At 29.6% G+C, this 27,953-nt stretch overlaps 2 protein-coding genes across 4 annotated transcripts in view; one reads left to right on the top strand and one right to left on the bottom strand.

Moving 5' to 3' along the window:
* Positions 1-22,455, bottom strand: part of LOC117170376 (band 4.1-like protein 4) — a 286,040-nt gene extending 263,585 nt beyond the window's left edge. Inside the window, exon 1 of the mRNA XM_033357134.1 lies at positions 22,410-22,455. The gene's annotated coding sequence lies outside the window, so the exon portion shown is untranslated. The remainder of the gene's footprint in view (positions 1-22,409) is intronic.
* The window catches only part of LOC117170374 (thyroid receptor-interacting protein 11-like), a 108,990-nt gene extending 82,488 nt beyond the window's left edge, over positions 1-26,502 (top strand). The window contains exons 6-17 of one of the 3 annotated variants that reach the window (XM_033357130.1): positions 8,919-9,086; positions 9,240-9,356; positions 9,564-9,981; positions 10,060-10,803; positions 13,047-15,074; positions 15,197-15,300; positions 15,717-15,816; positions 19,521-19,602; positions 19,769-19,961; positions 20,053-20,148; positions 25,319-25,525; positions 25,818-26,502. In XM_033357130.1, coding sequence (XP_033213021.1) covers positions 8,919-9,086; positions 9,240-9,356; positions 9,564-9,981; positions 10,060-10,803; positions 13,047-15,074; positions 15,197-15,300; positions 15,717-15,816; positions 19,521-19,602; positions 19,769-19,961; positions 20,053-20,148; positions 25,319-25,471 — 4,203 coding nt within the window. In that variant the 3' untranslated portion in view covers positions 25,472-25,525; positions 25,818-26,502. The remainder of the gene's footprint in view (positions 1-8,918; positions 9,087-9,239; positions 9,357-9,563; positions 9,982-10,059; positions 10,804-13,046; positions 15,075-15,196; positions 15,301-15,716; positions 15,817-19,520; positions 19,603-19,768; positions 19,962-20,052; positions 20,149-25,318; positions 25,526-25,817) is intronic. The other 2 variants (XM_033357131.1, XM_033357132.1) reach the window with 2 other exon arrangements.
* Positions 26,503-27,953: the final 1,451 nt, after the last annotated feature.

Genomic DNA, 27,953 nt, shown 5'->3' with positions numbered 1-27,953 from the left:
ATTACAATAGATTTAGTTACAAAAGCGATGTCAACATAGAAATCACGGTTCAGATCGTGGTCTGTCATATTTTCGCCCACACCGTTGACTCATATAGCGCACTTCTCAGAACGATCAAATTCTAAGCGCCCAAGATTTTAACTTGACTAACTAATCACTTCTTTAAAGGTAGAAATGGTACCCGAAGTAACATTAGTAACTAGTGCGCACATTCCGATAATAACAGTGTACCCTTCGAAAGAGGGCCGAGCGCTAAGCACCCATGATCAGCGAATAAAACCAATCCCAGTAGCTTTTGCGACATATTAAATTATTTCTGGCTCTTGATTCGGGTTCGCTTGTTCATCTCTATTAGCAGCGTCTAGAATCCTTTGTAGCAAGGATCATGGGCGCTTAGCGTTCGGCCCTGTGGCGAAGGGTACACTGTTATTATCGATGTGCGCACTAGTTACTAATATTACTTTGGATACCATTTCTGTCTTTAAAAAAGTAATGAATTAGTCAAGTTAAAATCTTGGGCGCTTAGCGTTTGATCGTTTCGAGAAGCGCGCAATATAACTCATTGGCTTGGCTAAACATATTACTGACTACTTTCTGATGCGTGATTCTTATAGTGACATCGCTTTTGTCGCTAAAGTTACTAGGATTGGTTTTATTCGCTGATCTTGAGCGCTTAGCGTTCAACCCTCTTACGAAGGGTAGAATATTATTATCGGTATGTGCGCACTATTTACTAATGTTACTTTGGGTACGATTTCTGCCTTTAAAGAAGTGATTAATTAGTCAAGTTAAAATCTTGGGCGCTTAGCGTTTGATCGTTTTGAGAAGCGCGCTATATGAGTCAACGGTGTAGGCGAAAATATGACAGACCACGATCTGAACCGTGATTTCTATGTTGACATCGCTTTTGTAACAAAATCTGTTGTAATTCGTTTTATTCACTGATCTTGAGCGCCTAGCGCCGCATAGCTCTAAAACTGTCCATTTTTTTGGATTTTTTTACGGATATTTCATCCGGCACTTATAGTCTTAAAAATTACAAAGTTTCAGCTAAATTCACCGAAAGCCATTTTCCCATACATTTAGTGCGGGGTCCTTTCCTCATGATCTCTACAGAGATTATATGCAATATTGTAAGGCAATATCTTTGAAAATTTGGTGCAATATGAAATTTTACGGAAATTTAAAAGAAATTGCTCAAGAATACCACAGAATGTCTCTGCAAAAGTCTTTGGTAATTGAGAGTTTGAACTGCGAAATTTCACTTATATGTATACCTATCCCACAAAATTTCAATAGATTTCCAACAGAAACTCTGCAGATATTCCATGGACTGTAATTTACATTTCGAATCCCTTTTAAGATAATTTATTATTGTCTTTTACAGAAATAATTTCGACAGAATTTCGTACTAAGATCAAAGTGGTTGCATGAAATTTCCAGACAATGATTCTGAAAACGTAATTCAATTGTACTGAAATTCGCAATTTCTTATAAATTGTGCCAAAGCGCAATTCAACTTGATAATTCTGTCGAAAGTTATCGTTTTCACAGATAACAATAACGGCCAGTGGCGTAGCCAGAATTTCATAAAGAGAAGGGTGTGAAAGGCTGAGCAGAAAGTACGTTACTACTTACGGGGAAAATTAGGATAATTTAAGACATCAAATATATAAATGTCATATTTATCAACATATTCTGAATCATCTATTAATTAAGACTATATTGGAGCCCTTCAGTTCTACATAAGAAGCCAGCTATATTCTTCTTAGACAGTTATCGTTGGGGTGGGGTGGGGGGGGGGTCAAAAGTCCACGACTGTTTACGAGGGCTGCCGGACGTTCTAACCAAAATCTATGTGCCTGTTCCATCATCAAGAGGAGGGGGGCTAGCCCCCCTTGGTTACATCACTAACAACGACACAACAACAACACCACGAAACCAACAACAACAACAACAAAAACAACAATAGACAGACCCCGACGTAAAAACTATTGTTTCTGATTCAAGCGGCCTCAAAATGTCGACATTTGATGGAACCCATCAGAGTAATTTTTCACATACAACCAATACCTTCTCATTGATGAGAATGTACAAACTTGGAGAAATTTTAATACAGCTATGAAAATGCGCAATTATTTTGTTGATTTTTTTGTTAAAATATGTAAAGCCTGCCTTTTTCTCTGTGGTTCATCAAGTTTGATTAATTTTGCATGTGAAAAATTTTCTACTAATATTTTCGCGAAATTGTAAAATTAGTATTGTATTTAAATGTTTCCTTTCAAAAATTTACTGAAACTTTGAATTTCAAAGTAGTTTATAGTAAACAATAATATATTCATATATTTCAAATTCTCTTGAAATTTCCTTGAAAATCTAAATAAATTGCAGAAAATTTGTAAAGAAATTTCTGAGTAAATTATATGAGAAGTTTTTGTTCATTATCCAAATCACTTTGGCTATTTTATGAAATATTAAATTTCGCGGCAAGTTTGCATCTCAGTTTATACAGAGGTTGTACCTACTTTAATTGTAATATACAAATTCTATCCATTTTCTGGGCATGCAAATGAACGAAATTTCGGTTAACGCTTATTTTTATACAAAGAATTTTATTTTTAGCGATGTTCTATGTGTACCATCAAGTTAAAAATTACTTCATCTGATTTATAAAAATTACAAAAATGAATCCACTGATTGTTGCAACTAATTTTATAAGTTTCTTTCGCTTTAGTAAAAAGTGGTAATTTTCATTTAATTTTGATTTAACGAAAGCTCATTCTATTCCTTGAAAGATTTTTACAATTAAATTCGCCATATTTTTATTAAATATGATTGAGAAAACTCTTAATTTAAACAATTATTGACTAACAATAATTGTAGAGATTATTTCCAAATAAAATAATTCCCATAAAACCGTGAGGAATAAAATTGTAATGAATTATTCAAGGAATAGAGTGAGTTTTTGTAAACAAAAATTGAACCAAAGTTGAGACTTGTGCCTTAAGAGGGAGATAAGATACTAATAAAATAACTACATTTAAATAAACTATTATGACCTTGAATATTTTTTTTATTATTTACGCTGGGGTTTACTTCTAAAATTCATTGCATTAATCAATGAATTTTCTCAATTTTATAAATAAAGTTTACCTAGAATATCCATACAAAAAACTTTTTTTCTTCACCTGGAATATTCCAGACAAATTGCAGTTTAGAGATAATATTCCGCCCTTGACTTAGGAAATAGTGTAATAAAATGAAATTTATCGGCTTCTACTCTTCCATCCCAAAATTTAAATTTCCATAGAAAAATTCTTTTCAAGCTCCCTAAAAACGTATGGACTTTATAGAATATTTATAGGTTCTTCCTGTGCCACAAAGGCAGATAACAATTTCTTTGGTCAAGAAATCGAATATTTTAGCCACTTTTGGGATGAATGCGCTTTTTTCCGATACAACCTGATTACAGGCAATAAGGGGAGACGAATGCGAGGTAAACGAACAGAACCGGGGGCCTTTTGTCACGCGTCTGCATGCAAGTCAAACGATACATTATTCCTTGACCTGACCCAACGAAACCCCCTTTCATATTCATTAGCATGGCTGCTTTGGACCACACATACTTATAGTCGCTCGACTATTCTTAGCCTGCCGCGCATCAAATAAATCGTGTTTATCGATTATCCTGATCGCCTGGTCAAAATCAAATTTGCTGATTAGACATATAGAGGTCATTTTACCTGCGGGAATTTTGAAAAATAGCCTCTGTGCCGACAAACGTCGCGTAGTGCCTTATTCTGTTTTCGACAAAAGAGCTGAGCTGTTCTAGAAACTGTTCTTGTGATCTTAAAGCTCAAGCATGGTACCGACAGTGAAATATGCAACAGGGGTTAGCAAGGGTATTAGCATTATAAAAGTCCCCGGATTAATTAAAAAAATGTTTCGCCTCAAATGCAACGATTGTATCAACATCAACATAACTGATTCAAGAAGTTTGTTTTTTAAAGAGGAAAGAATTCGAAGTTAGATTCCGTAATGTTTTCAGTTTTGAATATAATGCAAGGAATTTAGAATTCTAAATAAAATTTTAAAAAATTAATATATCAGAGGTCTGCGCCGACGTCACTTCGATCAGCGGCGGCTTTTAGGTTAAATTTGGTCGGCGGACGTGACGCCACACAGTGGGAGGAATCGGGAATTTATTATTCATAATCCACTGCGAATATTATTTTTTTTCCGAACAAAAGACTTAAGAGAAGTCTTTATCTATCAGAATTATTGCAGATATATTTCAGGGACATTAATAATAGGTTTAAGATGTAGCTTAACTGTTATAAGCAATTAATATAAACAATAACTTACATACGGTGCTCAACCACAACAAAAAACTTTATCTTGATAAAGTTTTTCAGGCAGCGTTAGTGCGTTAGTGCCAGTATATGTTTATAAAATAGTATTTTTTCATTTATTTCTTTGTTTATAAGTAGTAAGAAGATAACAAACAAAATTCATTTATGAAATTTAATAATTATTTATTTATATAAACCTGTTAATATAAGGAGCAAATAGAAATTCAATAGGAACTTGGATTTAAATTTAAATATTCTTTTTGGTATTTTTGCCTTTAAACCTTTAACAGCTTCCTCGACACTGAATTTCTCTATCGGGTTCGAAATATTGCCGTTATAGATTTTTCATTTCAGTAAATCAATAATCTAGTCTATAATCAAATTTATTATCGATTGAGAAGTCAGTAAATGCGCAGTAATACGTTACCATGGTTACATTTAGTTTGCGCTGGCTTTCGCATGTTCGAGCATTTTTGTGCAGTTTGAAATAGTCGGCGGCATCGTTTCGCGGCGGCGTAGACGTCAATATGAAATAATATTTTTGTAGAAATAGTAGCCAAGCAAACCTTTGCATTTTGTTTCAAATATATATTGCTAGTGAAAAATGCTAACATACCCCATTTTTGTCCAAATATTATGAATATTCTTTGCAATCTTCTGATCAAATGCTATTTGTTTATAATAACCAATTCTCGATGAAAAATATTAACCTAATTTAAAATTGTCAATATTCTTTAAAATTAATATCAAAATATCATCCAATACAATGACTGTTTATCAAATGCGCCGATTTCCGTTATACTGAAACCGCGCTTATATCCGCCGCCCGAGAACGTAAACATTCACTTATGTCCTCCCTGGAGGCGATCCCACCAATGCTGCTGAGAGAAGGGGAAATGGCCGCGCTGCGCTCTGATTGGCTTGTTACTCACGTGGTACTGCGATGTGGTGGCTGCCAAGCGGGTATAAATGAGAGTTATGCAGAGATATAAGTCAGAGCGGATATAAATGCGGTTTCAGTGTAAAAGGCTAAATACGAAAATTGTACCGAAATGGTCCATGTAATGATTCTGAATGATAATCTGAAAAATTGTATGATTTTTTTAAATCCAAATGTATACCAATTTTCGAAGAAAAACACTAACATAATATAACGTAACATAAAATTGTTTCAAATAGTAAATCTTCTTTGGATGTTGATTATTTTTATTTAAAACAACTGATTTCCGGCAGAAAAAGTTAATATAACCCTAAGTTTTGTCAAAATTGTAAATCTTCTTTGAAAGCTATCTTGATATTTCAAGTGAAAACCCGGTAGCCTGATAATGATTTTTGTTCTAAAATATCCATTTTTGGGATAGAAGACTAACTTAACCTAAATATTTCAAAAGTATTCACTATTTAAAATTAAAAAAGGGAAATGTCTACATGTACCGAAAGAATCCAGTTATACGTACCAAAAGTTTGGTATAAATAGCCCCTATTCCTACAGAAAAAAATCGCGCTACTTGTAACGAAATTTCGGTACACGTAGCCACGGTCTTAGAAAATAATTAAATAAAAATGCAAAATGAGAAAGATACTTATTACTTTAAATTTTCAATTGCAAAATATTTGTTAAGTGTACTTTGAACTCTGAATTTCAAAGTAAAAAGCGGTGCTTCGATTTTCTAATTTGAAAATAAATTGTAACTCATACAAGTACGTATACAAGTTCCTATTGCAAATTTTCAAGTATGTATTTTCAATATTTTACCTTAATTGTAGAACGCATGAACATAGAAGCCTTTACAATCTAAAAATGAAAGGCATTTCTGAAACATATACAAACATACAGAAAAAATTGAATAAAAATTCATATAAATTATTCTTCTCTAATCGCATTTAATTTATTATTATTTTTGTTTCGAATATAATGGTAGCAGGAAAAATATATAATAATTGAAAATAGAACAAATAAATTAAAAATGTTGTTTACGTAAATATTTATTATTTTACAGAGATTAATTATTCAACATATGTGTAGGAGTCGATTATTTTAAATATTGGGAAAAATATCAATTTGTATAATTGTATAGGTACTTGTGAAAATAATTTTCCTGATAAACCGCGTATGGCAAAAGCGAACGTGTCGTCAAGTCCTCAATATATTTTCTTTTCCTCGAAGACGCGATTCGAAGAGTTATAATTTGAATTGCATAAGTATTTTTTCCGCTTTTTACGTGAGCTTGATGCCGGACAACATCGTACTGATAGCATTGTTCACGACAGGAGATTCTTATATAAACGGGCGTAACAATACTATATTACTAATCATAGGTCACTATTGGTAGATGCATCCTGCCTTACCTCCAATCTCAATAAGTATTTCATTGACAAAATCAATTAATTAACTTTTAAATATCCCTCTCATTCGCATGCACTTATCTCAAGTTGAAAATTCAACTTACATAGGTTGAAAGCAATCCAAACCTTAATAACTAGTTTTTCTAATAAAACCAAATCAATTCAGTGGGAGGTGACGAGTTGTGACGCATGGGGAGGGGTTAACGTAGAATGTAACAGGACACATGGAAAATATAAATGTAAATAACAATTTTTTTAAATCCGTTAAAGAATTAAAATTAGTGATTTTATTTTACAAGTAAAGTATCTAAATTCAGACTTTACACTCTGCCTATTTTCCTCTTTTGCCCTTTTTTAAAGAATTCCACTTTTTCTCCTATTTTCAAGACATTTCCCATTTATATACTTTTTTTTAATTTAAATTCGAACTAAATCAATAGAACCCAATAAAAAAATACAAGTATTTTTCGTTGAAAGTTAATTCTTTTTAATTGAGAAGTTTACTATTACATATTTGGTTGAAAATTCATCTCTTTTGGTAGAAATTACATATATTTTTTCGACAAAATCACTGTTTTTTATTTTGAATCGTATTTGTCAAATATCTTAAGTTTTTCGTTAAGTATTAACCTTTTGTGGTTCAATTCTACTGTTTTTAGTTTAAAATTAAAATCTTTTTTGTTGAAATTTCAACTATTATATTTTTGGTTGAAAATCAATCCTTTTTCATTGAAAATTCAACTACTTTGTTGAAAGTTGAACTTGTTTGTTAAAAATGTATTTTTTCCTGAAGATTCATCATTTTAGTTGAAAATTCAACTGTTTTGTTAAAAATTCATCTATTTTGTCAAAAATTGATCTTTTTTTTTATGGAAAATTTAACTGCTTGTTTTTACTTTATTTCTACCTAACTTTACTTCGTCGAGTGCTGAAGGAAGAACAGTTTCACTATATGCATGAGACTAAACGTCATTTTATTACATCTTAGCAGTAAATATGAATCATTATCATTTTAATATTTCATTTAATATTTAAAAAAATAAAAACTAATTTTCAAATACACTTACAGTGAAGAAATGATTTTTTACGATGATATTAATAAAATAAGGATTTGTCATATGCATTTCGTCCATTGTTTTACCCTTAGCATTAGAAGAAGTGAAGTTAGCTAGCGATTAAGTGAAAATAACTAATTTAGTTAAAAATGCAACTGTTTTTGATCAAAGTTTTATCTTTTTTGTTTCAGAATTCGAGCAATTTGTTAAAAATTATTCCTCTCTTTTGCTTGAAAGTTCAACTGTTTGGTTGCAAATGAAACTTTTTGGTCTAAAATTAATTTTGTTGTTTGTTGAAAATTCAGCTATTTAGCAGAAAAATCACCTTTCTTGGTTGAAAATTCATCTTAATGGGTTTTAAAATCAAAAATTTTTCGTTGGAAATTCATCTGTTTTGGTTGAAAATGTAATATATTTGGTTGAAAATGCAATATATTTCCACTTCAAATCTTCAGCATTTCATATTGAATTCAACATGGTACCTATATATTAATTTAAGTTAAAAGAATTATTTTCCCATTTTCGTGAAAAATTAACCTATTTCCCTTGTTTTGAGTGGAAAAAGTTAGCAGAATACTGTGACATAGTTTTTGAATGGCCCCTTTCGTTTTCTTTTATTTTGCTACTTACAAGACTATATAGACGCAACTTTTTCTCAAACTCATTGAAATTCTCTTGTTCAACTTGTTGCAGTAACTTTCAAGCGAAATATTACTTTCATTACTAATAAATCACAGCCACAGTTTCTAAATAACGAAGGGGTCATAGTATAAAATAGAAATTGATCAATACAGTTCAAAACCAACTAATTTATTATATTGCTTAATTACTTTAAACATTGCAAGTCATATATTTAAAATATTTACTTTGTGCTTGAACTCCTGCATCTTTACATTGTGTTTTAAAAACAAAACCACATAATTTGAGAAGCGAAATGTTTTTGTACCTTCGCCTTAAGGAAAAAAATTTACTCTTACACAACCCTTCTGATTATTTCATAGATTTTATACCATGGTAACAAAATATAAGTAATAAAATCACAGTAAATTATGCGTGTACACCATTTACCTATTACTAATCATTTTTGAATTTTGCTTCCTATATATTGATTTTTATCTTTTTAAATGACCAATAAATTAATGCAGATTTATGTTCTTTCTTTCAGAATGAGGACAGTCAAGATGATGGTGGAGGAGGATTTTATTGGGATCCGCGATCAGTCAGAAATCGCGATTCTGAAAATCAAAAACAAACCAAGATGCTTCAAGAACAACTTGTCCAAGCCTCCATGAAAATTAGTGAATTGGAATCTGAATTGAAACGTTTGCAAAAAGTAAGAGAAAATCCAAACATTTAGTTAATTAAATCGTTAAAGTTCCTTTATAAATGTAAAAGTTATCTATTCGATTTCTATAATTCTTGACATTGCAGTTTTCTTACAACTGTTTTGTAACAATTTAAATTTATTCTCATCACACTTTTTCAGAGCAATACTACGAATGGCACAACCATAAAGGAGGAAATCGCTGAAGGCCATCAAAAGACAGAACTTCTTCGAGCAAAACAAGACATGATGAATCGCATTATACAAATGGGCGAAAAGGTACTTACGAAAAAAGTCCCGTCAAAGAAAGATGTATTAAAATTACTTGTCTACATTATCCAACCAAACGTTCTACACATTGTATACTTTCTAGTAAACATTTCTTTCAGCGGTCATAAAATTTTAAAAATACAAGAAACTTTCAAATAAATTTTTAATTCAGGAGTCGAACAATATTACTGAACTATTACTTAACAATATTTTCAGAGTCGAGAAGCAGAAAGGAATGCCAAGCGATTACAAATGGACGAATCAGCAGTTGTGAACGATTTTCGAATGGCAATTTCCAAGCTTAGATCGAGTGAGCAATTAGAATTAATTAAAAGCGCGCTTTTGGCCCTCGATACCGAAAATGAAAAATTAATAGCTTCCAAGCACGAAGAGAAATCTGCCGTTGAAGAAAAATTGAAGAAACTTAATTCTGATGGTTTTGAAGCCGTTCCATTGATTTCTGGTTACGAAGAGAATTCTAATAATTATCAAAAAGAGGACGGTTCTCATTTGAAGGAAGAATTCAATAGAAAGGAATCCGAGTTAAATAAAAAGTTTGAAGAGCTGCAAAAAGAAAATAAAATTCTGACTACGAATATCGAAGAGTTGGACCAACAACATTCAGAATCAATTGGTAAGAATATAATTTAAATTGCACAAAAGAATATAAATCTAAACAATTTTCAAACTAAAATATTGATTTTTTTTGTAGAAAAAGTTTTAGCTTTAAAAGAAGAGCTACAGAAAAAACATCAGTGCCTTCAAAAAGCTTACGAACAACTTTATGTGGATTTCAACGAAGTATCGAATCAATGTGAAGTCTTAAAATCTAAAATTTTTAAGGAGAAGGATAATATCTACACCGAGAATTCATCAAAAAATAGTCTCGCCTTGCAGACTGAACCCATTGCCGTCCAAGAAAATTCTGTCCAAGCCAACATTTCCGAAGATGTATTTTCTGAAATAACACAAAAGGTGATGTCAATTTTAAAGAATATTTCCGTGAACGTAGAAAAAGAGGAAACAATTTTTGAGGCTGTTGCGAAACAGTATGTCGATATAAAATGGAAGAAGGATGTTTTGGAACGCAAGGTAACGGAAGTAACTCGAGAATTAAAGCAAACATCAGATACGAAAGAATCCTTGCAAATGGAATGCGATGACATGCAGGCGAATATCGAATCTTTACTTGTTGAAATTCAACATCTGAAATCTAATTTGCCTGCAATTCCGGAGGCGAGCGAGGAACGTGTGGCTTCTCTGGAAACCGAAACGGAATCACTTCAGGAAGAATTGAAAAAGTACGAAGAGGAAATCAAAATTTTGAAAAAAAAGAACTCGGAGTTGGTAGCAGTGAAACAAGATATCGAAGGAACGCTTAGAAGTCAGGAAAGTTTCGAAGCTGAAGTTGAAAATACAAAGGAACAACTGGAGTTCGGAACACGGAAAGATGAAGGTAAGGAAATTGATGCAGCAATTTAAATATTGGCTTACCAATATATTCAGAGTGCTATACAATTTTTCAGTAGTGAAAGTTCGTAATACGCTTTTTTGTTTTTAGAATTTAAAAATAAAATACTTAAATGCTTTAAATACTATGTAATTTGTAGACAATTCTAGCATATTTTACAGTTCGATAAATTAAGTTTTGATCACACACAATTTCCTAGTTTTAAACACTTTTATAAAAAAATTGGAATCGCTTTTAAATACAATAAGACTGTGAGGCGTTTGAAAAATGTCCTTTTGTTTCATTTTTAGAAACGATTGAAAATGGAATTCGCTCTCTTAAGCTATGTTGGGATTTTAAAATCAAATTAAATGTTCAGTTATCGAATTTAGAAATGGTTGAAGTATTAAAATGAATTTTAGGAACATTTAAATTTGATTATGTTCTACCTATACTTGAAATATTTCTAGTTTTCTACTAGAATGTTATGTGTTCAAATCTAAAAAATTTTTTTCAAAATTAAATTACGGTGAAATTGAAAAGAATCCCTATTTCAAAGATATGCAAATATTCAAACTTACAACCTATTAAAACAAGGTTGCTATAAAACCTCAGTTAAAAAATTGCCTAACTTTTCGCTGACCATTTTTTATTTTTCCCTGGTCGTTCGAAATTTTTCTTTTAGGTATAAAACTAATCTTACATCTAGGAGATCAATAATTTTAATGCAAAAATATTTTTGTTCCTAAATTTACTTTGAACAGTTACATTTTCAGTTTAAAAAATTACATTTCTGACAAAAAAAACAAGCATTTTCAACAAAATATTTACATTTTTAAGCAAAGCAATTATTTTTTAACCAAAGTGATGAAAATTTAACAAGAACAAAAAATTTGCAAGCCAATACTTGAATTTTCAACACAAAAGATGAATTTCCTATTAAAAAAGACAAACTTTGAACAAAATACACGAGTTTTCAACTAAAAATGATAAAATTTTCAACAATATAGTTTAATTTTCAACCAAGAAGATGGAGTTTCATCTAATGAGATTACTTTTCTACCAAAAAGACCAATTTTAAATAAAATAGTTTGATTTTCATCTAAAACAGATAAATTTTCAATAAAAAAGACAGTGGTCAAATTATTAGTTTAAAAAATCCATTTTTCATTAAAAACAAAATAATTTCCAAACAAAGAAATAAATTTTTAATGAAGAAGATACATTTTTCACCAAGAAGATTAATTTACTACCAAAAAAGAATATGTTTTAACGAAATAAATATTTGGCTGAAAATGCATGTATTATGCATGCATTTTCAGCCTATTATTTGAATTCTGAAAGGAATTTTCATTCTAATAGTTAAATTTTCAACAAAACACAGGAATTTTCAATTGATATATTTAAAACCAAGAATAGTAGTTTTAAAAAAAGTTAAATTTAAAAAAGAAAAGTTTTTGTTTACAAAAATGATGAATTATAGCAAACAAAAGTTAGTTTTTAGCAAAGTTATTCCATTTTCAACTAAGTAGTTTAATTTTTAACCAACAAAGATCAATTCTCTACAAGAAGCATAGTAGTTGATATTTTAATAAAAAAAACTTTTGAATTTGAAACAGATTAATTTTCAACCAAATATTTGTTATTTTTAATTCAATGAGGTACAACTTTTACAAAAATTAATGAATTTTCAGCACAAAAAGACGAACTTTTAACCAAAAAGAATGGCATTTTCATAAAATTGATGAATTTTTAACAAACTATTAAAATTAACTTCAACTTCAGTTTATGGAAAATTCCTTGACTCTTTCAGGGTTTCCCTGACGTTCCCTGGCCAGTTTTAAATTCCCGGACAACAAAGGCTTTTGAAATTTTAACGGCTTTCCTATTTTTATGCATCTTTGTTTACCAAAAATTATACTATTCTAAGTCAAAATTCTTTGAAATTTGACGACTTGCAATGTTGCACGTAATACTGAAAAAATTCACACTTCTGACTTACAATAAATTCAAAAATATCAAAACGAAATAGGAAGAGAATTTAAATTTATCTTCAAATCCAAAACGAAACTTTTATTTAAATCACATTTTGCTTCATATTTAAAAATGAAATGTAAATTGAAAATATTTTCATTTGCATCTAAAACAAACAAACAAAGCAGCAAGAAAATTACAAAATATAGGGAAAGACTTACATTTCCTGAACAGGAAAAAAAAAAGTTTTCTTTAATAATTGTCTTCTATTACAGAAGCAGAAAATTCAACAGAAAAATTCAGTCGAAGATTGCACGCAACTCTGGAAGAAAATGACGAACTTAGAAAAAGAATTGACATGCTTGAAAACGACCAAAGACAAACGCAAGAACAGCTTACAATGTCATTAGAAAAGTGCAAAGGCCTCGACGAGAACATCGAGCTAATAGAGGAATTAAAACTCGATTTGGATAACGTTAAAAGAGAACTGAAAACTTCTAACACTCACGGAAAATTACTCGAATCTAATTTATCGAATCTTCAAGCAACTAAGGATGAAATGGAAAGGGACAATAAAGTTCTATCTCGCGAAATCGAAAGGCTGGAGGCTGATTTGTCAATTTTGAAAGAAGCTCAAGAAAAAGGAGGCGACAATGATCTCAGCGATCTACGAGAACAACTTTACAAGGTCAAAAGTGATAAGGATGATTTAGAATACGATATTCTCAATATGAGAAAAGAACTCGATCAGGTTATGAGTCAATTAGAAATCAAGCAGAACGAGGTGGAGAATTTGCAGCCCGATAACGAAAGATTGCAGCTGGAAGTAAATCAATTGCAAATGGAGATTGACAAATTACAGAAAGAAAACGAAACTTTTGTGGAACAACTCACAGCGATTCAGGACGAATCTACCGAGAAGGTGGAACTTTTAAATACAGAGAAAACTTTATTGGAACAGGAACACGTTGCTCTGAAACAAGAATCAGAAAATGACAAAACGGATTTGATCCAAGTGAAGAATAAATTGACTACCGCTGAAGAAAAAATAATGGAATTGGAAAATTCCCTCCTAATTTTAAAAGCCGTACACGAGAGACGTCAGTCTGAGACTATTGGCATTCAAAATGAAATAGAATTACAAATGAAGAGTAAGCTCGAGGAAGACTTGAAACTCCTGACATCTGCGAAAGAACAATTAAGTAAAGATTTAGAAGACAAGTTAACAGAGCTTCTTTCGAAGGAAGAAGAACTCTCAGTAATTCGAGATCATTGCTCAAAACTGGAGTCTGAGCTTCGAAGCTCTGGAGAGAGGAGCGAATCGACAGAAGCGAAATTAAAAGAAAACAACGTTCTCTTGAACGAGAATAGTAAATTGAAAGCCGAGCTTGCAGAAGTTCAACAGAATCTTAAATCTTCGATCGAAAGCAGCAAAGAATCAGCAGCAATGGCTCGAGAAACGATAGAAAGTCTTTCTCAGCTAATTAGAGAAAAGGACAGTGAAATTGAAAATTTAAAAACCAAGAGTTCTTCCACAAACACTGAAATTGAAAATGAATTGTCTTCCATCAGAAAAGAAAGGGATGAGTTAGTAAATCTCGTGCAGGTTAAACACAACGAAAGTCTTCAGTATCATAACGAAATTCAGAGATTAACCCAATTATTGAATGAACAGGTAGCTAATATTCACAAATTGATCGCTGAGCGAGACGTGAATTTGGAAGCTATAAGAGAAAAGGAATCTGAGATTCTTTGGGCGCAGAATGAGCTTCATGTTATTCGCCAGAGGTTGAAAGATTTTGAGGATTCCAGCAGCGGAGAAAAATGTGGAATTGTTGAGCATTCTGCGCAAATAGCACAGGCGGCGATTTTGAATGAAAAGTGCAAAGCTTTGGAAGCTGCTTTGATTCAGGAACAGAGTAACAATAGAATTCTGCAGAATCAGTTAACTGACAGTCAGAATAAAGAGATAAGCGCTGGGAAGGATTTGGAGAGATTAAGGTCACATTTGGTTGAAATAGAGGCAAGTTATACACAAGAAGCTTTGCAAGCTGAAGAAATTAGAAGGGATTTGGAAGCCAGATTGGTCCAGGCGGAAGAGAAAGCAAAGAATAGTTCGACTGTTTATACTTCAGCGAGTATCAGAGCGAATCAGCAGGTCGAAACGATGCAGCAACAGATGGCTTTGATTGTGCAACAGAGAGACGATATCCAGAATAAATTGTCAGCCGCAGAAGATAAAATTCTCTCGAGTACTGCTTCCTTGTCTAATCTGCAGTTCGTGCTGGAGCAATTTCAAAGAGGTAATTTTTCGTTTAAATAATGGGGCATCAGTTTTGAGTCGACATGAATTTTTATTGAAGTAACATGTTAATTAACTTTTTACCTGACAAGAAGATTACCTAACTATTTAAATGTTTTGTAGATAAAGATAAAGACATTCACGCAGCGACAGAAAAGATTCGACATCAGCTCAACGATTCATACAGGAAGCAAGAAGAATTATCAAACGAGATTTTAAGTCTTAAGGTTTGTAGGATTTTCACAGGGTACACAACTTGTGCAATGATAAATTTCTCATTATTAATTTAAAACAACAAAAATACTACAACCATAATTTTAAATTGTGTAGATGTCGATACATTCTGAAATCGTTAAATATCAAATGTTTTGAATTTCAATTGTCAACTTTTAAGTTTATTTCCTAAGTCTTCAAAATCAATCTATTTTATTTCCTTACCTAAATGGAGTAATATTTCAAATAACTTTATTGTTCAATTTCCAACGCCACAATGAAAAATGTTCCCATTTTTAAAGTGAAAAAGTCTTAATTTTCGAACGCAAGAATTAAAAAAAAAGTAAAATGTTTGAAAGGTAATGAATCAATAATCTTCCCTTTATTGAATAAAAATAAAACCATCTGTAAATTTCTATATATTTTTTAGGAACAATTAGCAGAAGCGAAGGAATGTTTGCAAGCTGCCTCAAGACTCAGCGAGCAGCTCGACAAAAAAAGCGAAAAAATTCAGGATCTGAATCAACAAGGTATTTAAACCAAATTGTTGTTTTTTTGTGCACTTCTTTGGTTGCATCTTGGTTTTAATCATTTGCATGATCTCGTTTAGTGTTACATTGCACAGTATTTCAGAATTATTTTGACCACAAAACACTTTCACAAAATACCTGAGAAACACAATTCATTTCATGTGAATAGTAATTAAAAAATTTAGCTTTAACAAAAAATTGATTTGATATCGAATATTCAGGAGATGGGAATAATATATTTGTGCTTCTTTTTGCTTTCCTTTGTCACTCGAATAAATATCAAGCCAATATTTATTTTTTTAATTTCTTCTGCGAGTCTCTCACTCATAGAAATTTTTCGTTAATTGTGAAATAATCTTAGCTTTTTGATACTGCGTGTTTAGTGAAAAGATATATTGTGAATCATAAATTATTGACTTTTAGTCAAAATTGTATTTTGAGTGAAGCACACCAAAATCGAAACCTGGTGTTTTTACGGAGGTATTCAACATCTGGAACGTTTTATTTGATAAGCATCAGTTTGGCTGTGACCTGTGACTAATTAGACAAAAAACAAAAATCCAAAAAATGCAAACGCACATATTATTCGGTTTTGTAGTCCAATATCAGCTGGTAATTCTGGGAGTTTTACGGTAGCCCAGGATTCTTGCTGGTATCAGGCTAAAGAACCGAAAGGTCGCCTTTGCACACTTAATTGCATCTCGGCTGGTTCACGCATTGCCATTGGTGCTGGTTCTTCCATTCATTTTCGTTCGATACAATATCGATTAATTTATTAAGGACAAAAACACTCTTTTATCAATTGTTTTTCACTCTAGCACTGTTCTATAACACCTCTTTTATACTCTTTTTATATTTGTTCTTTAATTTAAATATTTAAGTAATTAATCTTGATTGTTTGGTGTGAAGAGTTGCGTTAAATTATGCATTCATGTTTGAAAATTTTGATTTGGGAGATAAAATCACTTTTGAAAGTATTATTTGAGTTGCGTAAATTGTATTACTAAATTGTTGATCTGTCGCGTGTGTCAATTTTTAAAGTGACTAGTATAATTTAGTGATTTTATCTTCTTAGTTTTGAGTATGCTTGCATATCTAAATTGAACTTTTCAAATAAAAATGCATATCCTACTTCGAAGAACGAGTTTTCTTTTTCCTTTTCTTTTCTAATCATTAGTTAAGCTTTAGAAATTAAAGCTTTAGGAAACTAATTAGATACTTTATAATATAATTAATATTAACAATGAAAAGTTCAAACAATGAAGTTTCTATTTTTTTGTGAAAAAGTTTCTAATGACATTATTTTTAGTTTTGACTTAAATTTGATTGGTCCTAATCGACAAATTATGTAGTTAGGAATATTTTTAGTAAATTTTATGCTTAAGAATATAATTCATTTCAAATCAGGCAGGGTCCTACACTTGAAATTGAAGAATCGCGTGTTTGAATTTTGTGCTTTGTTTAAAAAAAACCCCGAATTTTTTTCTTTAAACCACTATAACTTTTGCGAATTATTTTGCAACTTTTACGTTAATAATTAACATATCTTTTGAGTTTGATGCTTGCTAAATAACTTTGGTAGCCAGGAGAAAAAAAATGTTTCTTGTTCTTTTGCGATATTTTTCATAGTTTGCGAGAAAAATTACATTTTTAGGGAAAAAAATTCTCCCGTCCGCAAAAATGGTTTAGTCCGCATGATGCTGACAAGGTGCTTTTCTGGCATTAGTACAAACTTTTCAAAAATATTTGGAACAATAAAAAAGGTGGGCTTTTCCAGAAAATATATATATATTTTTTTTCAAAATTTGAAGAAAATAAGAAAGAAGATTTTCTTGAAAACCCCGACTTTTTAATTCTTTTAAATATTTTTGAAAATAGAAATTCAAAATAGAATTTTTTCAAACCAGAGTTTTTGTACAGGTGAATTATTTCAATCTGAACTAAACCCTTACGAGCTTAAAAGAATTCAAAATTGAATACTCGAGGAGTAAGCGAACAAAGCCTGGAAAATTTAAAACTTTCAGAAACGTCTTGGTTGTCTCATGACTCAATGATTAATGAAAAATAATAAAAGCACAGATTTTACATACTCTATCTATTCTAAAAGTTGTATGCTTTTTCTATTCAAATAGATTGATTAAATTTTGCTCGCTTCCGCCTCATTCTTAATAAGTCACTCTCCTTATCAAAGTTAATTATCTGAACGATTGTAAATCCGCTTATGCATGTAACACGTACTAAATAATAATACATTTTTGACTTAGGTAGTAAAATATTTTGCACTTAGAGTAATATAAAGTATCTATTGTAATTCATTTACCCTAGCATTATTTTTAAATTAATATAAACGCAAAAATTGTAATATCAATAGTCCTACTAAAAGGCGAATGCTCTGAAAGTTCTCTGAATCTTTGACTTTATTTAAATAAAATTTCTTTACCTAAAAATAAATTTAAAAAATTAAAATTAAATATCAATAGATTAAAAAATTACTCTTCCAGAATAATTTCAGAGAAACGATACTAATATTTGTCTTTATTATTTGATAGGATATTTTCCTAATATAAATATTTCTTCAATTTTGAAAGAGCGATCATGAAGAAGTAAATTTTTCTTCTAATCTGATTTTATTGAAAAAATTTTACAAAAGCGACCCTCTAGATAAAAAAAATCGTCTAAATGAAAATAAAAGAATTTGGTAGTGTTAGAGTGAGTAATCTCATGCGGTAACTGTGAGCGTATAAATTACAGGAGCTCATATTACCTCGTGGGGTTTCCCACCCGCTACCCCTGTCCTGCAAGTCTAAAAAAAATAATTGAAAGTCCCCTTTAATCAAGTTGTGTTGATAGTGATCAAAACAACAAAGCTTCGATTCATAAAGTGGAAACTTAAATCCGATTTCATTAGCCGTTAATTACAATAACTTATTAGGAAGGGTCGACAAAAATTTTGTTTAAAATTTACTAAAGTTCTCGCCTTTTTTCAATTTTAAAACACAAGGTTCTATTTTTTAATTATACTAATTTTAAAATCTAAATATTATCAGTTTTTATTAGACTTTTATTTACTCCTTGTAATCAAAATATCTTAAAGTTTGTAATTACTTATAAAGTATTTCAGAGTTGAGAGTTTCTGACTTTGAAAATAATTTTTCTCGATCCATCTAGTTATTTATAATAATAATTTTAGCAGCATGCGCGAGTTTTTAATTTGCAAAAATAGCATGATAATACGAAGAATGCAGCATGAACAACTAGGATGTGGGTGTGAGTATTACATCAGGTACTGGTGTAGAATCTTAGCTACCAGTGCTTGTGTTATACTTGCGCTCATATCTTTTCAAACGACCTGCCTGCCAACTTTACACCGTTGGAATGTACGCATCATTACGTTTAAAACATCCTTCGATATTGTAAAACACGCATCTTAGACAAATTTATACCTCTGCTTAACCACCGAATGTCAAATTCGATGAAAAGGACTTTAAGGTAGCGAACAAATTTTTAGAGAGAGGTAAAACTTATTTTTTAGATTTTTGGTTTTAAGAAAAATCGTTTTTTCAAATTGAGGATGTATTGAAATCCTTTTAATTTATTTATTCCCATTTAAAATTTAAACTTAAATTTATTTATACTCATTTAGGATCTATATTATTTTTTATTATCAGTTTATATCTTAATCGGGATTGATTATTTGATTTCAGTTGCTCAATTAACCGTTTTGGTGAACACTGCTGATCAGAGAATTCAGGAAGCAAACAAAAGTGGGGAAGGAAAAGTTGATAAGTAAGTTTAAAAGTTATTTTCTAGTGATTATTTTCGAGAATAAAAATAATTATGCCATTAAATATTCTCAAGAATAGTATAAATATTGATCAAAGAAAAAATGAATTTGATCCATGAGAGTTAAATATGACTAGATTCGCTACAAAAATTTAAAAAATATTTATAGAACGCTAGTGAAGAATCTATTTTTGGGTTACTTGACCTCACCTACGAATGATAAACCATCAGTATTGAGAGTAATATCTACAGTTTTGGATTTCAATGAATTGGAAAGAGAAAAAACAGGAGTCAATGGCTCGGCTTTTAAAAATAGTTGGTTTTCGAATTTGCTTCATAGTGGAGGACATCCACCAGGGAAGGTAATTTAACTGATGAAACAGAATTTCTAACATTAAAATATTTGTAGCGAAAAAATTGAGCACATTGTCCTAAAATGCCTTTATTTTTTAGGATGAAGAAGCATCTCTGTCGGCGGCTTTTGTCAAGTTTTTGGAAAGCGAATCTGCCCCGAAACCGCAGTTGCCAGCTCTTCCTTTATCAAATACTGTAAGTTATTAAAACTATATTGAAAAGTTATTTAAAACAGTTTTAAAAGTATGAAATCGAGAATCACTGAAAGTCGCTTAAAATTTGACAATTTTAACACATTGTTCAGGCTTCCTTCAATTAAAAGTAATAAAAAGTGTATTTTTCAATCTTTAAACACTCCTGGTTTCTAGACGTGGTTTAGAACACAATAACGAAAATTAAAACGACAGTGAGCGATGTAAAATAACGTGTTAAAAAATAAATGGTCTCGTGGAGAAGCAAGTGTTAGTTTAGGGAAAATGTACATAGTTTTTAAGTTTTAAGTAAAAAAGGAAAACATAAAATATCATGAGCGATCAAATTAAAATCAACATAGTGACGGCGTAAATAAAAAGCTGTCAACAGCAATTTATTTGAAAATAAATGGCTGTTCATAGAAGTTCCCCTCTTCATTTTTGGGGCTCTTCAGCATATAGCCTCTTCTTTTTTCGGACAATTCTTCCGCAATAATCGGTTTTTAGTCCAGCTTTGAATAATCTAAATCGATTTAAAAAATTGAGCAAAATCCGGAAGTCGACTTTGAACTTTTCGCTATTCCCAATAATAATAATAATAACGGATACGTTAGTAAATATCGTTAGTAATCTATAATACGAAGGTATTCTATACTTGATTTTATCAAAGTTCTCCTCTTCATTTCTGGGGCTCTTGGGCGTATAGCCTCTTCTTTCTTCTGGCAATTCGCCTCCGCATAGATTTGAAATAGATTTTAAAACTTGTTTTCAACTCGAGCAAATAACATCGAGTAAATAATACCGAAATTTAAGATGGAAATATTATATTTAAATTTGGAGACAGTCGCAATTTTTAATTGGTAAAATAAAAAAAAAATGCGTTTTGAAAAATTGTTTTCCAGAAGCTAGATTACTTCGATCAGGGTAGCCGAAAAACTTGAATTAGAAATTGCCTGATTTCCCCCTGACTACTTTTCATTTTTCCTGACCATTAATATTTAAATACCAACATTTTAATCTTGTAACATTTTTAGTGTAGCCGCAGCCTAATTTACTTGAAAAAATGAAAGTCACCAAATGACTATACTTTGTAACTTAAAAAGTGACTAAAAGTAACTAGTATGCATTAATAATGTGACTTATGTTATTTTACATTTAAAGGAATTTCAAAAATCAGAAAACAAATTTGAATCCAAAAAATGTTATCGATTTCAGTAAAATTAAAGAAAATTTATAGGAATTCAAGGAAATGAGAAGAATTCATAAAATAAATCAAAATCACGGTGAATTGAAAGCAATTAAAAAAATATGAAAAAAGTCATTGAATTCAGTAAGTTTAAAATGAGTTTAGAAAAATGTAAGGGAAATTCAGAATATTTTGATGAAATACCGAAGAATTCAAAGTTAATAAAAAACTAAAAAAAAATCCATTGAATTGAAAGTGTATTTAAAAAATTCAAGAGAATTCCAAAGAATTCAAAAGAACTTTAAAAACTTCAGAATAAGTTAATAAAAATTCAGGGTGAATTCCAAATGAATTCTAATGAAATGCTAAAAATATGTGAAAATCTTTTCAAATCTCTGAAGCCCTACGTATAATCACTCACTTCTTGTGGAGAAATTCTTTGCAATATATTTTAATATTATAAAATCCCGTGAAATTTGATATTTCCTGAAATCCTGTCTTTTTAAATTCCTTAAAATATTTCAAATCCTTTCAATTCTTTTAAATTTTTTTACTATTAATGACTGAATTAATGAATTAAAAATACTGAATTATTTAAATTTGATCTCAATGCTTTAAACTAAAATAAAGGGTAAAATTGCGATTTAAATGTATAGAAGATTCCAATTTCAAAAAGGTTGATTTATAAAATTTTAAAACTGCTTGATAAATTTTGGAATGAGAAAAAAAAATTTTGATTCTCGAGGATACTTCGTTCTAGAAGAAGAAAGCGACCAATCGCAAAGAGAATCACGCACCCTAAATTTCGTTCGTTCTGTGTCTTTTACGTCACGAAATCTTTTCTTGGTTTCAAATACATTATTCTTCTCTACGATTTTTATTTCTAATTATTTTAAAGAAACTTAATTTTTTATTCTTCTTAAAAAAAAATGTTCTCCCGGACAAAGAAAAAAAGTACTAACAGGAAATATGAGCAGTTACATAAAACACACGCGGTCACTATGTGATTTAGAAAAATAAATTACAACCTGTTTCCTGAAATATGTCTGGAGACAGGAGGAAATAAAAATGTCACTCACAGTCGCGGATCCTCCCGTCAAAGTAATGGCAGGAATATCCAGCTTCATGTTCTTCGGATTCTGTAAAAATAAGACAAATTTTGTGTAAAAAGCTTTCTTTGTGGGTTGCTAATTATCATCCTTAATATATTTTAGTCAATTCAATTTTTGTATGATTGAATTAAATTTTACCTGCATGCAAATGCGACGATAAGTGCAGAGTAGTCCATTGAAATACCAAACAGCATTAATCAAACATTTGTGAGTCCAGAATTTAGTGGCGACATAAATATCAAATTTTTTTTACTGGGCCATTCGTCGTAAGAAAGTGGTTTGGACCCCCCCCCCTCCCCTCCCTTATTTTAATGAATTTTTCCAAATATTTTCAGTCATTGCTTATTAACAACAATTCGGTTACTTACCTAATAAACATTAATAAAGTGTAATATAAACCAGGTTATAGAATTTTCTTAAATCTGTTGTCAAATAATTTGAGTTTATATTTTTTAAACAATTTAGAATATAAAAATGAATATAAAAATATAATAAAAATATTGTTAGTTCTTGTTTAATTTGTTGTTAAATATAGAAAAACAGATCACCAAATCCAATGGTTTACGTAGTAAAAAGTGCAAAACTTGATAAACTTAAAGATGTTGAATAATTTTATGGATAGAAGTAATTAAAAAAATTGTGAAGAAACTTGATTTTAATGGGTAGTTTTTTGAATGTCCTAAAATCTTTAAATTTTTCAAAATATTTCCAAAACATTGTATGAAATCTGATGATATTTCTTTAAATTATTTGAAATCTTGGAAGTCCTTTGAAATCCTTTCAGATACTTAAATGTTCAGAGCCTTTAAAATTGATGACATCCTCGTAAATCTTATAAAATCTGTTAAACCTCAGAATTTTCTTGAAATTATTCAGATCTTTTGAAATCTGTTGAAACTTTGTAAAGTTATTAAAAATTCCTTGAAATTTTTTCAAATGCCCTAAAATCTTCAAAATCCTTTGAAATCTCTTGAAATTTATTGAAATTCCTTGGAATCTTTTAAAATATGCTAAAATATTTCAAATTTTTTTTCTTTGGAAATGCTTCAAATATTTTAAGATCTCTAAATCTTTAAAATTCCTCAATTTTTGTGAATGAATTTTGGAAAATTTATGAAAGTAGTATAAAATCCCGTGAAATTATATAAGATATGATGATATTTTTTGAAATCCCTTGAAAATGTTGAAGTTCAATGAAATACTTTGAAAAAAAGCTGTTACATAATTCATGTATGGCCCCTGACCGAAAATATAAAATAATTCGAAGGAGTAATTAGATCCTGGTTCTGAATTAGAATCTGATGTTTAAAAAAGTTAAGAAAAGCTTGTCATTTTCTAAGAACTTGGAACGGACGAATTACCGAAAAATCTATCTATTTGTACCAAAATTTCGGTATGAGAAACTAGAAAATATTATTTCGAATACTTCTGCAAATTTTATTTGATAAATACACAGGAAGTGGCATCTCTTATTAATAAATAAATTATTAATAATCAAAGAAGAAATCTTCTCGGAATAATTCTCAAATATTTGGAAAAAGTATCCTTAAGCATAAAAATTGCTGTAGACTTTTTTTCTATTACAGTGAAATTTTTATTACTCTAACCTAAAATTTCAATGGACAAAGTACATTTTGATAGAATATCAAAAATAACTCACCATGCTAAAAAACTGAAGATTTACCATCGACGTTTGTAAATAATCACGAAAATTGGAAAAATCAGTTATAAGTATGAGAATCTGCCATAAAAATTCCTTCCCGCTCAAATTATTTCAACTCGAAAAAGATTTCGCACGAACATACGTATGTACTGTAAGCCATAAAAAGTTGACAATATTTACGAAAAATCTTCTAAAGTCATTTTTCACTCGAATTTAATACGAAAACCATCTTTTTTTGGAATCTGGTGCCAAAGTTTTGTGAATAGATCAAATAAGCTCCGATGCGATACATCCGCCATAGTGAGAAAAACTTTCAAAATGAAGGCACGAATTGTCCAACACGGAAAATCGCCAAAGAAGCATAAAATATATTTAAAAATATCAAAATTTATTGCAGAATATTGACTAGCAGTACCTTAAAATAAATACTCTAATAGAATTTCGATAAAATCGGTTAAAATTACGATTGTTTTGAACTGAAATGTTAAGCCGAAACGCGACGTTTTCCTGTTCTCACCCGTTTTGAAGCACAGTTCTTTCTTTCTTTCATCATATTTTTTAATTATAATTCAGGAATTTTAATCATACCGATTTTCTAATTTAAAATTATTAAAGGCCCTTTAACGGTATAACATACTGAAGCTAGAGAATATCGAAAATATATTTAAGATTCCACGTTCACAAGCTATTGTGATGAAATTGTGAGAAATTGGCAATAGTGGTATCAAATTGAAAATATTCAAACTTCAATTGTAATTTAATTATTTGACACATTTTAATTAAAATTGATTTGTATTAAATTGATTGGATATATGTGAAAAATTAATCTGCAGTACGAGAATGAAATGGTTTTAAAAAAATTATAATTATAAAAAAGTCAAAAGTATTTTGAAATATAAATTTAAAAATAAAATATAAATTTTGAAACATATTTTAAGTTAGACTTCCAATTGTTTAAGGTAAAATTTTAAACTTTATATCTTGGATTAGTTTAAATTCTATTTTTTTTAATGTGATTTTTTTAAGTCTTTAAAACTTCATACTAAAAATAATTAAATTTATCTAATAGCGAATTCTTTTGATATTAAAATAATTTAATTTAAAAGGTTCAATTAAAAATGTTATTTAAATTAAAAATATCTCCTACATTTATCAATTAAATTTTTTTACAAATGAAATAAAAGAGATAAGTAATTATTTTTGTATATTTCAGCCTTTGACGAAACCAGGGCATAGCAGACAACATTCTTCTTCATCTACGCAATCAACACTACTTTTATCGAATGTTACGCTGCCAACATTTCCAGACTTTGTCCCTGCAAGAAACACTGGCTCAATTTTAAAAGAAGTTCTGAAAGATAGCTGATATTAAAAGTTTTTTTTTGGTATTCTCGTTTGAATATGACGAGCACACCGTGTGGTAAGTTAAGAATTTGTTTATTTCGACTTGATTAACAATAGATTAGTACAGCTGAAAATTCAAACACTATATTCAAGAAAAAGAAAATACTGCATTCGACACCATTTACTTAAATAATGAGAAATCATAAAATGTATAAATTGTTTAATCCTAAACTTTTCAAATCTTTCAAGTTTACAAAATTCAAAATATTGAATGTTCAATAATTAATTAAAGAAAGAAAAATTCTAAGATCTTAAAAAGATGACTTAAATTTTTTCGAAGATTTAAAATGTGAACTGTTTTTTTCCAGGACGTCACCAAGTGCAATCATGGGAAAATAATTAAAAAGGTTGACAAAGATGGAAACTTCTCCCGCCAACATTAAGAAGTATCAACAATATTTCGTTATCGTTTAATCTAGAAAAGGCTAAACATTCTAAAACATTCACATAATATGCAATTATTCATTCGTCAAGAGTGAAAATTTTCTGTTCTGCTCTTGTTTTGGTTATTTCATTCTTTTTAAAGCGTGTTTTCCCCTAAAAACTGTAAATCGCCAGCAGCATCTTAATTTAAAAATGATTAGAAAGTAATAAAATTAAAGTTACACTATGCAGAGTTTACAGAAACTACAATGATTTGTAGAATAGTGTAAGGAAAACGTCTTTAATTCATTAAATAGTTGCAGCATTTAATAAAGGAATAAGAATCTTCATTTTAGCGAATGAAATTAAATTTGTCACAATTTTGGAATTTTTCAAATTATACATAAATTCTTGTAGTTTCTAAAATATTTAAATAAAAAATTTTTTTTTAATATATAAACATATATGTTGTAAATTTATGTATGAATAATTCGCTAAAATGTATATAAATTTCTTTATCTTATTTTATTTTTATTTCAAATGTTAGTAAATAGTTCGTAGACATATCTATATTTTTAGACAATTAAGATTTGTAAATTAAAAAATCAGAACGACCTCGAATTTAGAATTCAATAATTTCCTATTTGTGATAATTATGGTATCTCTTCTGATTTCAGTACTTCCAAAACTCAATTGTACGAATTACTTTCCATAAGAAATAATTGTAAATAATAGAAAATAGATCAATTTGTAAATCTGTATATTATGCAAATATAAATTTTTACTGCATAATATGTGTTATTATTTTACCTTTATAGATCATTATTCTGTTACCGATAAGGCAATATACAATATTTTTTAACTTATAAGGATTTGAACATAAATATTTTTAGAAATAAGTTCTCGCAATTTTCATAACAACGAAGGTGAAAATTCCTTTAAAATAGTTAAAAACCTTTCAAAATTCCACAAAAATTAACCACGGCTGTCATTGTTACGTCAATTTGACTAGGATTTATATATAAAAAAAAGAAAATTGCAGTTTTTTTTAATTCTTCCACATTTTTCAAATACATTATAATCTCCCGATTTTGTTTGGGAGGGCAATTAAAAGAAATTCTAACAAAGTTTGTCCTCAGAAAGTGAATTTTTGAACTACAAAATTTTTTAAATATTATGTAATTAATTTTAATACATTTTTGTGGATAAGTATACATATGTTAATTTTTTCAATTTTCGTATTTCAGGATTCCTCAAACGAGAAAAGTTAAATATTTCTATAATCATAATCTCAATACATTTGGAGTCCATTAGCGATAACCAATACAGATTTGGTTTAAAACTGAGTTTGAAAACATTTTAAAATGTCCAATTACCCAAGATATATTATTATTAAGTGAACAAAGATCATAATGATTTCCAGTTGTTGAAAAAATGACCAAATAACTTCAGCTAGGCCTAATAAGTTCAATAAAGCAATCAATCCTTTAAATTATATTTCTGAATTAAATTTTTAATCAATGTTTTTTAAATAAATCTTTCTAGCTAAATAAATTTACTTATAAATGATAAATAATTGTTCTTAATTTAAAATTATGAATTACTAACAGAAATGAACTCATGACTTTAGTTTAATTACTTAAAATAATTTCTTTGAAATTATATTTATTAATTCATTCATTTTTAATTAACTTAATTATTATAGACTTAATTTAATAAGAAGAAGATTAATGTAATTATTATAAGTAATTACATAAGTGCATTGATTAATTTATTTGGAAATAAATAATTAAATCAATATAAAAATGAGTTTTTACTCAGCTTCTATCTATTTTATAAAATTAAAATCCCTTACATTTGAATTTTTAAAAACCGACATTCCTGTCTTACATGCGCAGTATGGAAGAGAGGTTAACTTTATATATAAGTAGAATAATTATGTTATTGTGTTACTCAATGATATATAATAACACAGGTTTAGAAATCCTAATCGTTCAAGCTACTCAATTAGTATTAATAGATTCAAAACAAATTTAACGAATTCAAATTATCGCGAATTGGACATTCGTGTAGAGTTTCAA

Source organism: Belonocnema kinseyi, chromosome 3 (assembly GCF_010883055.1).
Source record: "Belonocnema kinseyi isolate 2016_QV_RU_SX_M_011 chromosome 3, B_treatae_v1, whole genome shotgun sequence".
Classification (NCBI taxonomy): domain Eukaryota; kingdom Metazoa; phylum Arthropoda; class Insecta; order Hymenoptera; family Cynipidae; genus Belonocnema; species Belonocnema kinseyi.
This window is presented reverse-complemented; position numbering and strand designations above follow the sequence as displayed.